The sequence below is a fragment of the Xiphophorus hellerii genome, chromosome 20 (genome assembly GCF_003331165.1).
Source record: "Xiphophorus hellerii strain 12219 chromosome 20, Xiphophorus_hellerii-4.1, whole genome shotgun sequence".
Taxonomy (NCBI): domain Eukaryota; kingdom Metazoa; phylum Chordata; class Actinopteri; order Cyprinodontiformes; family Poeciliidae; genus Xiphophorus; species Xiphophorus hellerii.
The window spans coordinates 27,081,590-27,093,780 of NC_045691.1; the positions used below are offsets into that span (position 1 = coordinate 27,081,590).

At 40.7% G+C, this 12,191-nt stretch overlaps 1 protein-coding gene and 1 non-coding gene across 2 annotated transcripts; both read left to right on the forward strand.

Annotated features, from left to right (window-relative positions):
* Positions 1–781: 781 nt before the first annotated feature.
* On the forward strand, positions 782–12,113 carry tmf1 (TATA element modulatory factor 1). Its single transcript, XM_032548763.1, has 17 exons — positions 782–1,362; positions 1,446–2,800; positions 4,168–4,271; positions 4,398–4,524; positions 4,619–4,724; positions 4,954–5,096; positions 6,136–6,302; positions 7,002–7,158; positions 8,324–8,416; positions 8,528–8,684; positions 8,787–8,979; positions 10,237–10,306; positions 10,384–10,476; positions 10,562–10,684; positions 10,792–10,944; positions 11,189–11,314; positions 11,430–12,113. Exons 1-17 carry the CDS (start codon positions 1,227–1,229, stop codon positions 11,568–11,570), a joined length of 3,444 nt encoding a protein of 1,147 aa, XP_032404654.1. The 5' UTR covers positions 782–1,226; the 3' UTR covers positions 11,571–12,113.
* On the forward strand, positions 9,952–10,024 carry trnar-acg (transfer RNA arginine (anticodon ACG)). The gene has a single exon. It is a non-coding gene; the product is annotated as a tRNA-Arg (tRNA).
* Positions 12,114–12,191: the final 78 nt, after the last annotated feature.

A 12,191-nucleotide genomic window follows, 5' to 3' on the forward strand; every position in this document is an offset into this window, starting at 1 on the left:
CTGTGTTGCTTCATGTGCATACACATTAACATTTATTTTCACAGTGAACACTATAAAAACTATATAGTATAAAAAAAGATCCAGGTGGAGTACTTTAAAAGTCATTTGTCATATACAGATCTTGGAGAAGTTTTTATTTGTCTTTGACTTTTTCATTTTTTTAAAGTCAAAAATTCTCAGAATTGTACTGTATGTGTTGGACCAACACAAAGCAGTACATAATAATGAAGTAAGAATAAACTATTGCAATTTCTTTTTTTAATTTTTTTAAAATAAAAATCTAAAAACTATTGACAATTTTATTTAGGGGCCGAATAGAAATGCACGAATTGCTTGTAAAAGAAAACTACGTATCTTTCTCCTTATATTTCACCATTATGTGCCACTTTGCGTTGTCTATTGCTTAAATTCCTTTAAAATACATTGCAGTTTGTGGGTTTAAAGTCAAAATGTCTCAACGCAGTGAAATGTTTAGATCGAATTGACAACAATGTGCTTTTGTTTTTGGCCGAGTGACAAGGTAAGTGGCTGTCCTGTTGCCTTCGCGTACCTCGGATATTACAAAATGACTCTCCTGGAGCAATAATTGATCGTACTTGATTCATGCTGTAAAATAAGGTGGGTTCGTATTTACAACAGTTCACACGCGACATTTGAAAGAGTGGAAAACACCTTTTGATTTTCCCCTGCCTTTATTCTTTCTCACAATTACGATTTGGACACTTGGAGCGGCTCGCGAATGCAACATGAGAACCATACCGGATCGTGACGTCATTGGGCTACGTGGAAAGGAAGTAGCGAGCATGCTAGCGTTAGCCGAGCTACAAGTCAAGTGCGACCAAAACAAACGATGACGCCCGTGAAAAAGAGCCGAAAAAGGCGTAAATTAACCACCGGGGTTGATTTCGCTTGACAGCTGGCGTTGACTATTGGGTTATTTATCAGCTAAAGATCTTCACTCGTAGGGAACCCCGCATTTTAGGTGCGAATTTAGCAGTTTTTCTAGCTGAAACTACCTGACCATAGTGTACAGCGGCAATGTTATGTTTTTTTCGATAACGTAAACCTCTAATTTCATCAGGTTCCTCGGTGTTATCTGCCTGCGAAGCTTTACAGAACAGAGGTAAACTTGACGTTTGTAACGAGGTTGACGATAAATAAGGAAAATGCTGCGAGTTATTGTCAGTACAAAACGAGTTAACTAACAAGCTAGCTGGGTTATCAGAATGAGTTGGTTCAACGCGTCTCACCTGTCCAGCTTCGCTAAACAAGCGTTGACGACAGCGCAGAAGTCGATTGACCGAGTTCTGGACATCAAAGAAGAGGACCAATGGGGTGACACGGTTGTAATGCCTTATGACGGTAAGCAAGTGATATCAGAAACCGTATGTATTTATCGTGCAAGTCCCTAAAAGCTCAAAGGGTCATTGTAATATCTGTTTTAGACACAACAACCCCTGGGAAGGTTTCAGTGAGTGGAGGATGGGGTATGACTCAGTGGGAAGCCCCCGCTGAAGAAAAGGCCACCACTCCTCCTCTCAACTCCGACGCCATTACTACGCCCGTCACTCGCACAGTTGTGGATGAATCCGAAAACTTTTTCAGTGCCTTCCTGTCACCAGGAGATGTCCCAGTGACCAAAGCGAAAGTTGTGTCTGTACCCCCTGCAAAGTCTCAAAGACGAACTCAAGAGACGGAGAAGAAAAGCCAAGGAGCTTTGCTGCAGATCCAAAACGAGGATGGGATTGCAGAGCCAACAGAACCTACAGAGCAGAGCGTTGAGGGTCAGACAGTGGCCGACGGCCAGCCGGATGAGGCCGAGTCCTCACCAGCAGCGCCTTACACTGATGCCATCCTCCTCCAGCCAGTCTCTCCAGTTACTTCCCCTGGTGACCACCCTTTCAGTCCTGACTGTGTGAAAACGGATGCTGAGTCGGTTCCATCAGAATCCAAAACGGAGCCGGAACCAGAAGATCCACCCGAGCAACAGGTAGAGACGGATGCCCCAAACTCCTCTGAGTCTCCTCCTTCTGAAGCTAAAAGCTCTACCCCGGCGGATCCCTCAACCCCCATGTCCACCAAGGAAGTTCTCCCGGGTCAAAAAGACTCCAAACCAGAGGACCGTCAGACCGACACGCCCTCTCCTCCGGTCAGCGCTTTCTCCTCAGGAACTTCCACCACAAGTGACATTGAAGTGCTCGACCACGAGAGCGTGCAGAGCGAAAGCTCGGCCAGCTCCAGGCAAGAAACCGGCGAGAGCAAAACCGGGCTTCACCTGATGCAGGGCTCCTTTCAGCTCCTCACTGCCTCCACCTGCGGGGATTTCGCTCGACTGGAAGACTATCACAAACTCACGGAGAGCTGCGGCTCCTCCTCGGACGCTTTCGAGCGCATCGATTCGTTCAGCATGCAGTCGCTGGATAGCCGGAGTGTCAGCGAGGTGAACTCGGACGACGAGATCCCCGGCAGCCGGACTCTGGCCTCCGTCACGGCGGGACCCTCTCCCCCGACAGAGACGTGTCCGAAGCAGGAGGACGGAGCGGAGGAGAACGCTGGCGAGGAGAACGATGGCAAGGAGGAGGGATACGCCGAGACGGGGAAGGAGCAGTCGCTGGACGAGATGGAGGAGAGCGGAAGGAGCGCGACTCCTGTAAACAGCGAGCAGCCAGATGAGTTGTGCGCTGGTGTTGATGATGATGCGATGTTTGGTTCTACCTGCAACGAAGAAGAAAAGAGCACTCCACCAATCACAGAAGAGATGAAAAGTGTCTCACCTGCCCAGATACTGGAGCTGCAAAAGGTACCTGAGTTTTAAAGATATGTACAAAGCACGAACATTCAAATGAGACTGAGTTGCCATCCCACAATCAATTATTATCAATCATTATCGCAATAGTAATGTATGCAATAATTCATTAAGCCAAATTCTGCATTTGTTGGGTTAGAATGTTAGCTGTGAATGTTCATAGCTAACATTTATTTGCTATGAACATTCATACATAGCAAAAAAATGTTAGATGTTATGCTCTGCATGACAGTAATTGGTGAATTTGTCTGACTTGTTGCCGTGGGAACGGACATATTCATCCAGCAACTATTTTTGCTGGCCGATAAATTGTCCCAGAAAGCATTGCCATAAATGATATTGTTGTTTTGAGACTGTTTTCAAGTGATATAATGGTAATGGCATAATAGTGCAAGAACACTCTCTCAAAGATCAATAAACTTTAATTTCTAATGAACTATCTACAATATCCAAATCAACAACCGAAACAACAAATAAAATGGCTGCTGAAGCCTCTGTAAATAACACTGCCCTTCAGAAAAGGGTCTAGTTGAGACCAATGTACCAAACTGAAACATTTTGTCATCCACAGAATTAAAGAGACACGAGAGAGACAATATTGCAAATGGAAATAATCGAGCTTGTTCTAATTTATCATGTGATTTATTGACTTATTGCGACAGACTTAACTGTTAAACATCAAGACACGCAAAGTATATATGCAACTTATAGAGGTCTCAAATATGTGATTCTCTACGCCCAAGAAAATAACTCCCTGAGACGATAAAGATGATGTAAATATATGAATAAAAGTCGTCTTTGTACTTTGCAAGGTTAATGTTTACGATTTTTGCCAATTGCACTTGGTAAAACGGCTGTACCCGTCCTACCAAATTCAGGTGTTTTCAGTTACTTTGTCTTTCAGCTTGAGCTATATTTTCTTTTTAATCCGTCATGTGGATTGTTCTTCAAATCCACAGGCTGCATGATATTAGGAAAACATACGATATGCAATAATGTTGGTGGACCAAACAATGGTAACATTCTTTTAGTTTGGATTTATATATTCTAGATAATGACTACTTTATCAATCTTAATATTACTTCGAATCAGAAGAAACCTGTTGGTATAATTAAAATCTAATTCTAAACCTAAATCTGGAAGGGATATGAATAATTTGGGGCTTAATCGTACCATTCGACTCACAGAATGTGTTATTCTTCATTGAGAGTCTCAATATTTTGGGAGCTAAACCATTTCACGGCCCGGTCTTTGTTGCGTTTTATGCTTCAATGGCCTGTACTTGTGTCCAGTCCAGAGGACTCCAAAGTGTCGTTCACACGCTGACGTTTCACAAAATATTTATTATGAATATATTTCAGGTCATTGATGATCTGTCAAGCCGCCTTGAGAAGAGAGAGTCTCAGCTGCTGGCTGTTAGCAAAGACAAGGCCAGGCTGGAGGAGGAGTGCGACAATTTAAAAGAGTGAGTTTGTCTCCCTTATGTACACAACCAAGACGTACATAATCCTTTTTAAGTTCAATGCTATTGTAGAATTACACTTTATATTGATGTTAAAGTAAGCTTATACGCCATCCGTTCGTCTGTCAGTGAAGTGATAAGCCTGAAGGAAGAGAGCTCCACTGTGCAGTCCCTGAAAGACGAGTTCACTCAGCGCATAGCAGACGCAGAAAGAAAGGCTCAGCTGGCCTGCAAGGAGCGAGACATCGCCAAAAAGGTGATTATAATATAAGGGTTTGTTGAGACGGACATCAACGTCACTCTGGCAGAGATTGTAATTATTTTCTTTTTGCTGCTTGTGTGTTTTACAGGAGATCAAAGGCTTGCGAGAAGATCTTAGTACAAGACTGAACTCGAGTGATACGATGGAGCTCATCAGAGAGAAGGAGGAGCAGATCAGAGGTCTGCTGGAAGAGGGTGAGAGTCATTATTGTTCAAGCACGCCGGTCCCAGTTCACCTTCTTGAGCTAACCAAACGCCTGCTTAGCGACCAGCAAAGGAAAGATGTGCGTTTTGGTCACAACCAAAAAAAATACAACAAAATTAAACTAAATTAAACTATCAGGTCAAATATAATCACTATCAGAAATTTTAATTTTCTGGTAGTGATTTCCCTTTTTCAATGGTTTATTTCTCTCGCTGTTAGGTGAAAAACTGTCGAAACAGCAGCTGCAACACAGTAACATCATCAAGAAACTGCGTGTGAAGGAAAAAGAGTGTGACAGCAGGATTACCAAGCAGCAAAAGAAAATCAAGGAGCAAGAGGAGGAGCTTAGGCATCTGCAGCAGGTGAGTGTCAAGTACATATCAGAACGATTTGCTCATTTGCTCTTATGTGATTATGTTGAGGACTCTCCTATTTTTAAAGATGAGCACCATTCTTGTGATGGTACTGATTAGAATCGCCTAATGTCTCAGGTTAAATAATAGATCATAATAATGTTCTGTGGTAAATTATGGCATGGTGAGCTTCAGGTGTTTAAAAGATTGTGAAAGTGATTAATTTCTGGACAAAGTCCTTGAGAGTGCTTGATATTCAAACTGCACAGTTTATTAATAAAGTGCGATTAATAAAATGAGAAGCCTAAATTTGTAATCCATAATTTACAATTGAAACCAGATATTTTCATACACCTAATAAAAATACTTTTTTTTTTCCACTGTCTGAAGTTAAATTGGACTTAACTTTTCTTATTTTAGCTTTGTTAGAATTACCAAAATTATTTCTATTTGCTAAAAGCCAGAAAACTTATTGTGGACAATTTTAGATATTTTTGCTGACTTTCCTTTTATATTGTGTTTTTAGCAGTTAATTTGAGGATGAAGATTATTTACCTTAACATCCAAACAAACTTTGTTTGCATTGTTTCAATGTAATGAATATTTACTATTTCTAACTGCTCAATTACTTATTGATCATCTTATATTGTAGATAACAACATTTTTGAAATTGGTGTTTTGTTCTCAGACCAATCAAGTGAGAGATGTGTCAAAACAGAACATTTTGCTATATTTTAGCTGACTTCATCCCTGCTAAATAAACTAGAATTCCAAAACAAAAAAAATATCAACAGTTGTAAATCATGTAATAATGAATCGAAGCGTTCTGGTTTTCGCTCCATTTGTAATGTTTCCATCTCTTAAGCATGGTGGTGAAAAAGCTTGAAAATTGACCTCAAATGCTCAAAAAGTGCTTAAATTCTACACAGGTTTCGGGAAAAATTTTATAATCCCGGAACCTGTTAGCAGAATCACAGTTTTCCTTTTTAATTTGTTATTCAGTGCTTTGTTCTGAGTGTCAGCACGATTCCTGATTCTCTGGTTGCAGGTTCTAGATGGGAAGGAGGAGGTGGAGAAGCAGCACAGAGAGAACATCAGGAAGCTGAACGGTGTGGTGGAGCAGCAGGAGAAGGAGCTGAGCAGGCTGCAGACGGATGACGAGGAACTGCAGGAGAAAAACAGGAGCCTCCAAGCTGCCCTAGACAGCTCTTATAAGTAAATATTGAACTTTTCATTATTGACACTGAATATTTGGAACGCTAGCTCATAAGACGATTTCATTGTGTCCACATGCAAACTGGTGTGGAGTTTGACCATCATTCAGTTTGATCCTAGAAAATGTTTCTTTTATTTTTTTGTTCTCCATGTACTGTAGTTCAGTTATTATCCTAAATAGTAAAGATCAGTTCATTACTCACATGATGGCAGCCATAAGCCCCAAGTATTGCAATTAATTTTGGTTTTGTATTTTTTAATTCTTGAAAAGTAATTACAGATGACGCTGCTAAGAGCTTAAAAAATTGCAGGAGATCTCTGTGAGTCTTCCTCCTAGCAGTTGCAGGTTTTTATGATTAATTGAATGCATTTGGAAAATCATAGAACCAGTACTCCAGAAATATTAGAATTAGGATGCAGTGAAAGTAAAAAGAATGCATGACAAAAACAGAAACACTTGAAAACTACTTCTATGTACATCATATTTATTCAGTGTCCATAGTTAATCTGATCAGGGGGGTTTTTTTTCTATTTTTTTGTGCAACATGTTGGAAAAAAAATTACTTATTGAGCAACAAGAGCATGGTGAAAGGAATTTTTGAATTAGAAAAAAGAAAGCTAATGTTTACTTTCAAATGCTGCAGTCCACCAGCATGGCAGCAATATGTTGATATGCTTCCTGTTCCTCTCTGTTTCCAGAGAGCTGGCAGAGCTTCACAAGGCTCACGCTAGCAGAGCGAGCGAGGCCGAAGAGGTGGCTCTAAGTAGGGAAATCCAGGCCAAGGAGCAGCTGAGTTTAGCTCTTGAAAAGGCTCAGGAGGAGGCCAGGATCCAGCAGGAGGCGCTTGCCAACCAGGTACCACAACCCAGCACGGCAAATCCTTCTCAGTCGAACATGCAGCTTCAGTTTGCAGTCAGTTTTGGGACGTTTTTGGCTCGTTGTGGTATTTAGCAAGCGTCACGATTAAGCATAAAAACACGTCTTCAATGAGCTTTTAAGAACATTTAACAGACATTTTCTTAGTGAACTTTGCTACCTACAGTGCTGTAAGCTGCAGATTGTGTTAGCATAAATATGCAGTTGTTATTTAATTATACAGCTACAGAGTCATGTAGCAGAAACAGAAAAGCCGATCGGAGAAAATGGGAATATTTGTTGTTGTTCTGCCCCATAAAATCCCAATAACTTTGTAGTTGTCATGTGACAGGATGCGAAAACTTAAGCAGTGTGAATACTTCTGCAAGAAACTATACGTAGCAATTTGTTTTTTTGTCGTTTTTCCACTTTGATTGAAGTCATGTCCAAAGTTGGGGCCCTTGGACTTTTTGTGTCCCCTAACTTGCAGTTCAAGAGTGATACAAATTTGATTATTAAACTTATAATTTTAAATCATGGTAAAATTATTACAACAGAAAATGTTAAGTGCAACACAAAATATTTGTCTTTCACAATAAGTAGAATCATGTCTGTCCAGAGACTTTTGCTGAAAAGCCGACCCATATCAACTTTCATTTAATTTATTAAACTCGGCTAAAAAAAATAGCAAAACGTTTGACAGAAAGTGACCCAAGTCGTGTTTTTATAACTGGGAATAAATTTTGTTGAACCGAGTCTAAAAGAATTTGGACACTAGATGCCTTTCATTTAATACGGCAAATGTGAAAAATCATTTTTAAGTTTTGGATCTACAGTGAATAAGGTTACTTTAGTTGATTAATTTTAATTTTTGTTTTGTTTTTGTCTCGGCACGCAAGTACTGTTAACACAACAAAAAGTTTGCTTTAGTCCATAAGCTATGTTGACTCAAACATGCAGTTTTTGTTGAAACGCACTTAATGGCGTTTGATGTCACGTTCATTCTCACGGATCAGCAGCTTAAAGACAATAATAGTTTCTCCGTCTTTTGCTGCCCTGCTTTTGTAAAAGGTCGAACTACAAAAATTAACAGTCACCCATGCAAATAGTGGCGATCCTGTTCCAGAGCAGAGTGACTGAACTGTTTGTCATCTCCTGTTTTCAGGTGGCTGACCTGAGGATAGCTCTGCAGAGGACGGAGCAACAGCAGGCCAGGAAAGAAGATTATTTGAGGGAGGAGATCAGTGAGCTTCAGCAGGTAAGAAAATGTTGCTAATAATAATATTTTTTTTCCTATAGAGCAAGAAATTCCATCGTGACTGGAACAGGTTTTATCTAATCCACTCCATGTGATCTTAATGTGTTTCAGAGACTGCAGGAGGCAGAGACCAGGAACCAGGAGCTCAGCCAGAGCGTCACCTCAGCAACGCGGCCTCTGCTGCGACAAATCGAGAACCTACAAGCCTCGCTGGGCGGACAAACCGCGTCCTGGGAGAAACTGGAGAAGAACATTTCCGATAGGCTAGGTGAGACTCGAGAGCGCGTCAAGTCGCGGATTTGTAAAACGGTCGGCCAAACGCAGACGTGTCCATGAAGCTTGAGCCGTCTCTTTCTGGCCGTCTGAACAGCGGACGCCCAGACTCAGCTGGCTGTCGCCGTGGAGAAGGAGCGATCGGCAGCAGAGGAACTGTTGTCCATCAAGTCCCAGCTGGCTTCGTTGGAATCCCAGAATTCCTCGGTCCGGCAGGAAAAAGCCAGAGTCTTGGCTCAGCTGGAGGCGGAGAAAAGCAAAAGGGAGAAACTGGAGGATGAGAGCAGCAGGTAATGTCAATTATCAGTGAATAGCAAGGTTTGAACACACAGATTTTCCAGCGTATTGGTCATATAATGTAAAGTTCTTAGATCAGAGATGACAGATTGTTTTTGATTTTCCTAAGTTTTCTCAAGGTGTGTGGAGCTGGCAAACCACAAAAACCAAAGATCGGTCTTCCATTTGTCAAAATCATATGAACAATAAAGAAATGATCATATTTTTGTAAAAGTAGAAGAACTAGCCTCTTTACTGCTTTGAATTAAAGCACCTAGATAATGTTATGTGTTTTAGTTTGAATTTATTCTATAAATACCATTAAGCCGTGGTATTTTTACACAAAGGTTAGTACAACAGAATCCCACACCAGCTCATCCCTACTTTTAATTTAGCAGTAACTTTCCTTCTGGAATCTGCTTTTAGTGATGTTCCAAGTCTATTAAAACAAAATTATTCATGGAAATAACTTTTAGTTTTTAATTCAATTGAGTTTACATATCCAGCATTATTTTTTTTTTTACATTGCAAATACATGTTTCTGTTCTTCTGTGGCCATTGTCTGGCGTACCACTGAGGTCTACTACTCACAGCTTAATGGCTGTTTAAGGACTTGATTATAGTTAAATTATAAAAACATACCTAAATAAAACTACAAACTTGTTCCCTACCAACACATAACAGATTTTCAAACAACTAATGTGTTTTCAAACGTTTTATCCTTAGCCACAGGGAAAGATGAAGACATGCGGTTATGAAAGAAGAATGAATAAAAAATCGTGAACATGCAAACTGCTAGAAGTTTGAAAAATACACAGAGCCTCCTGGATTTCCCATGATGTTTTTGAGGGTCTCAGGAAACTGCAGGTCCTTTGTTATGCGTGCTGTGAGTTGGTCCCGCTGGAAGCTCCTCCCCCTCCGGTAGGAGGACCATGTGCTCGGCCTCGTGGCTTTTATCTTCCGTGTGGAGGTGGGACTGTTCAACCGGGCCAGTGGCGCAATGGATAACGCGTCTGACTACGGATCAGAAGATTCTAGGTTCGACTCCTGGCTGGCTCGTTCCTTTTTTGATTTTGTCCGACATTTTCGACTTTGTTTGGGCCTCCATGAAATAAAATGAACAGAATGTTATGAAGCGGGTAATAAAGACGTGAAAAACTGCGTGTCTTGTGATGAAGGATTGTTGTGTGCCACTGTTTTGTGCTGAAGTAGTTTGTATCTCAAAAGAGCATTTGAAATGGTTTATAATAATTTTAAATATCTTTATCTAGGGAGCATGCGGAACTAACAAACCTGAAAGGAGAACACAGTCGGATGCTAGAAGAGGCCAAGAAAGAAAAGGTAAGGCAGGAAGTTCTCCTACTTGTTCTCCGTTACAAAACAGCTCCTCTCATGTGTCCTTTTGCTTCTTTAACCAGCTACTGCTGACCAACCAGCTAGAGATGGAAAAGATGAAGGTGGAGCAAGAGAAGAAGAAATGCTATCTCGCACAAGAAGCACTAAAGGAAAAGGTCCATAAGAATTATTCTTATTTGATATAAAGCATTTAAATTTTAATTCAGTTCATCCAAATGTACTTATTTCTTCCTCAACCAGGAGCGTAAAGCTGTAACACATTCTGTCGGAGATCCGCCAGCGGCTTCCACGCCGTCCTTGTCCCGCTCCAGCTCCGTTAGCGGGATGGAAAACGCTGGACTGCACACCTCTGTTCTGTCGCAGGTGCGTCCTGTTTTTGATCAAATTTATTTCCAAAAATCGAGCTTTTTTTTAGCATTATTTGAGAATGGATTCTAAATGTTTTTATGCTTTGTTTTAATCGTCCTCAGGATGACTGTTTGGACCACTCAATGGGAACAATCACCATGTCGATGAGTGGAACCAACCTGTACGAGGCAGCCAGGTTGTCTGGAGGCTCCAGCATCATGGAGAACCTCCAGTCCCAGCTTAAACTGAGAGAAGGAGAGATAGCTCAGTTGCAGGTAATACAAAAAATAATTTAAAAAAACAACATAAGTCATTTTTGACCAGGTGTGAAAAAAAAAAGTCTTCAGTAAGAAGTTTCTTGAAATTCGTTGCAATACAGACTGCTACTGGAGATCTTTCCTGCCCACAGCCATCACCGTCTACAATAACTCTTTAGCTAAATGAGTTGCAACAGCACTTAGTTTCCCTTTGGCGTCGATAACGTATTCCTGAATTGAAGCTAGCTTCATTTTGTTGTAGCTCGAGATCGCCAGTTTGGAGAGAAGTCGCTCAGTGATGGCAGAAGAGCTGGTTCGGCTCACGAATCAAAACGATGAGATGGAGGAGAAAGTGAAGGACATCCCAAAGTTGAAAATTCAACTCAAGGTGCGGACAACAAATGATTAGTTCAGTGTCGAGTATGCATTCCCTACCATGGCTTCAAACAGCAAACGATGCACTCTTGAGTATTTGTTCATGCATCTGTGTCTGTGGATTTCAGGATCTGGAGCAGAGGCACAACACCATCCTGCAGATGTATGGAGAAAAGGCTGAGGAAGCAGAGGAACTGAGGCTGGACCTTGAAGATGTCAAAAATATGTATAAAACTCAGATTGATGAATTACTAAAGAATCAGAAATAAAGTAGTTTCACCTGCTTTCCCCTCCTTGTTTGAGCGTAACTCAGTTGTTCTTGTTTGCCACAGATGCATTCAAATAACAGCAAAGAGTAAAATGTCTAACTTAATAACTGATTATTATCATTTTTTTAATCTTATCCACCATTTTCTTTCCGTTGCGAGCTTTATCGAAGTGAGGGCAGATGTGTGGAGTAATGTTGCTGAATAACTATGAAGGATGCTCACGGTAGTTGATTAACTCGTCGGTTTGAAATATTTTGGAACATCGCTCACAATAAAATCTTAGGCGTAGTGTTGTAGAGTTTTTCGCTGTGTGACGGGGTAAAGGATTTATTTGCACTGTACAAATTTTGTCATAATTTGTCCATGCACATTCAGGAAGGTTTAAAAAGTTTATATTATTGTATAGAGAAATGCTGGTATACTTAATGTCATATAAATCACAACGCACGGTGTAGATCCGAAGGTAATCTCAGAGGTGCTGATGGTTTAATTTTAAGTTGTATAATTATGTAAATAAATAAACATTTATTTGGGTGGTGGAAAGAATGTCCCTGTTCATTTTAATATTGACTTCTATGTGAAATCTCAAAATTTCCCTTGAGATTGTAACTAAAAACATGA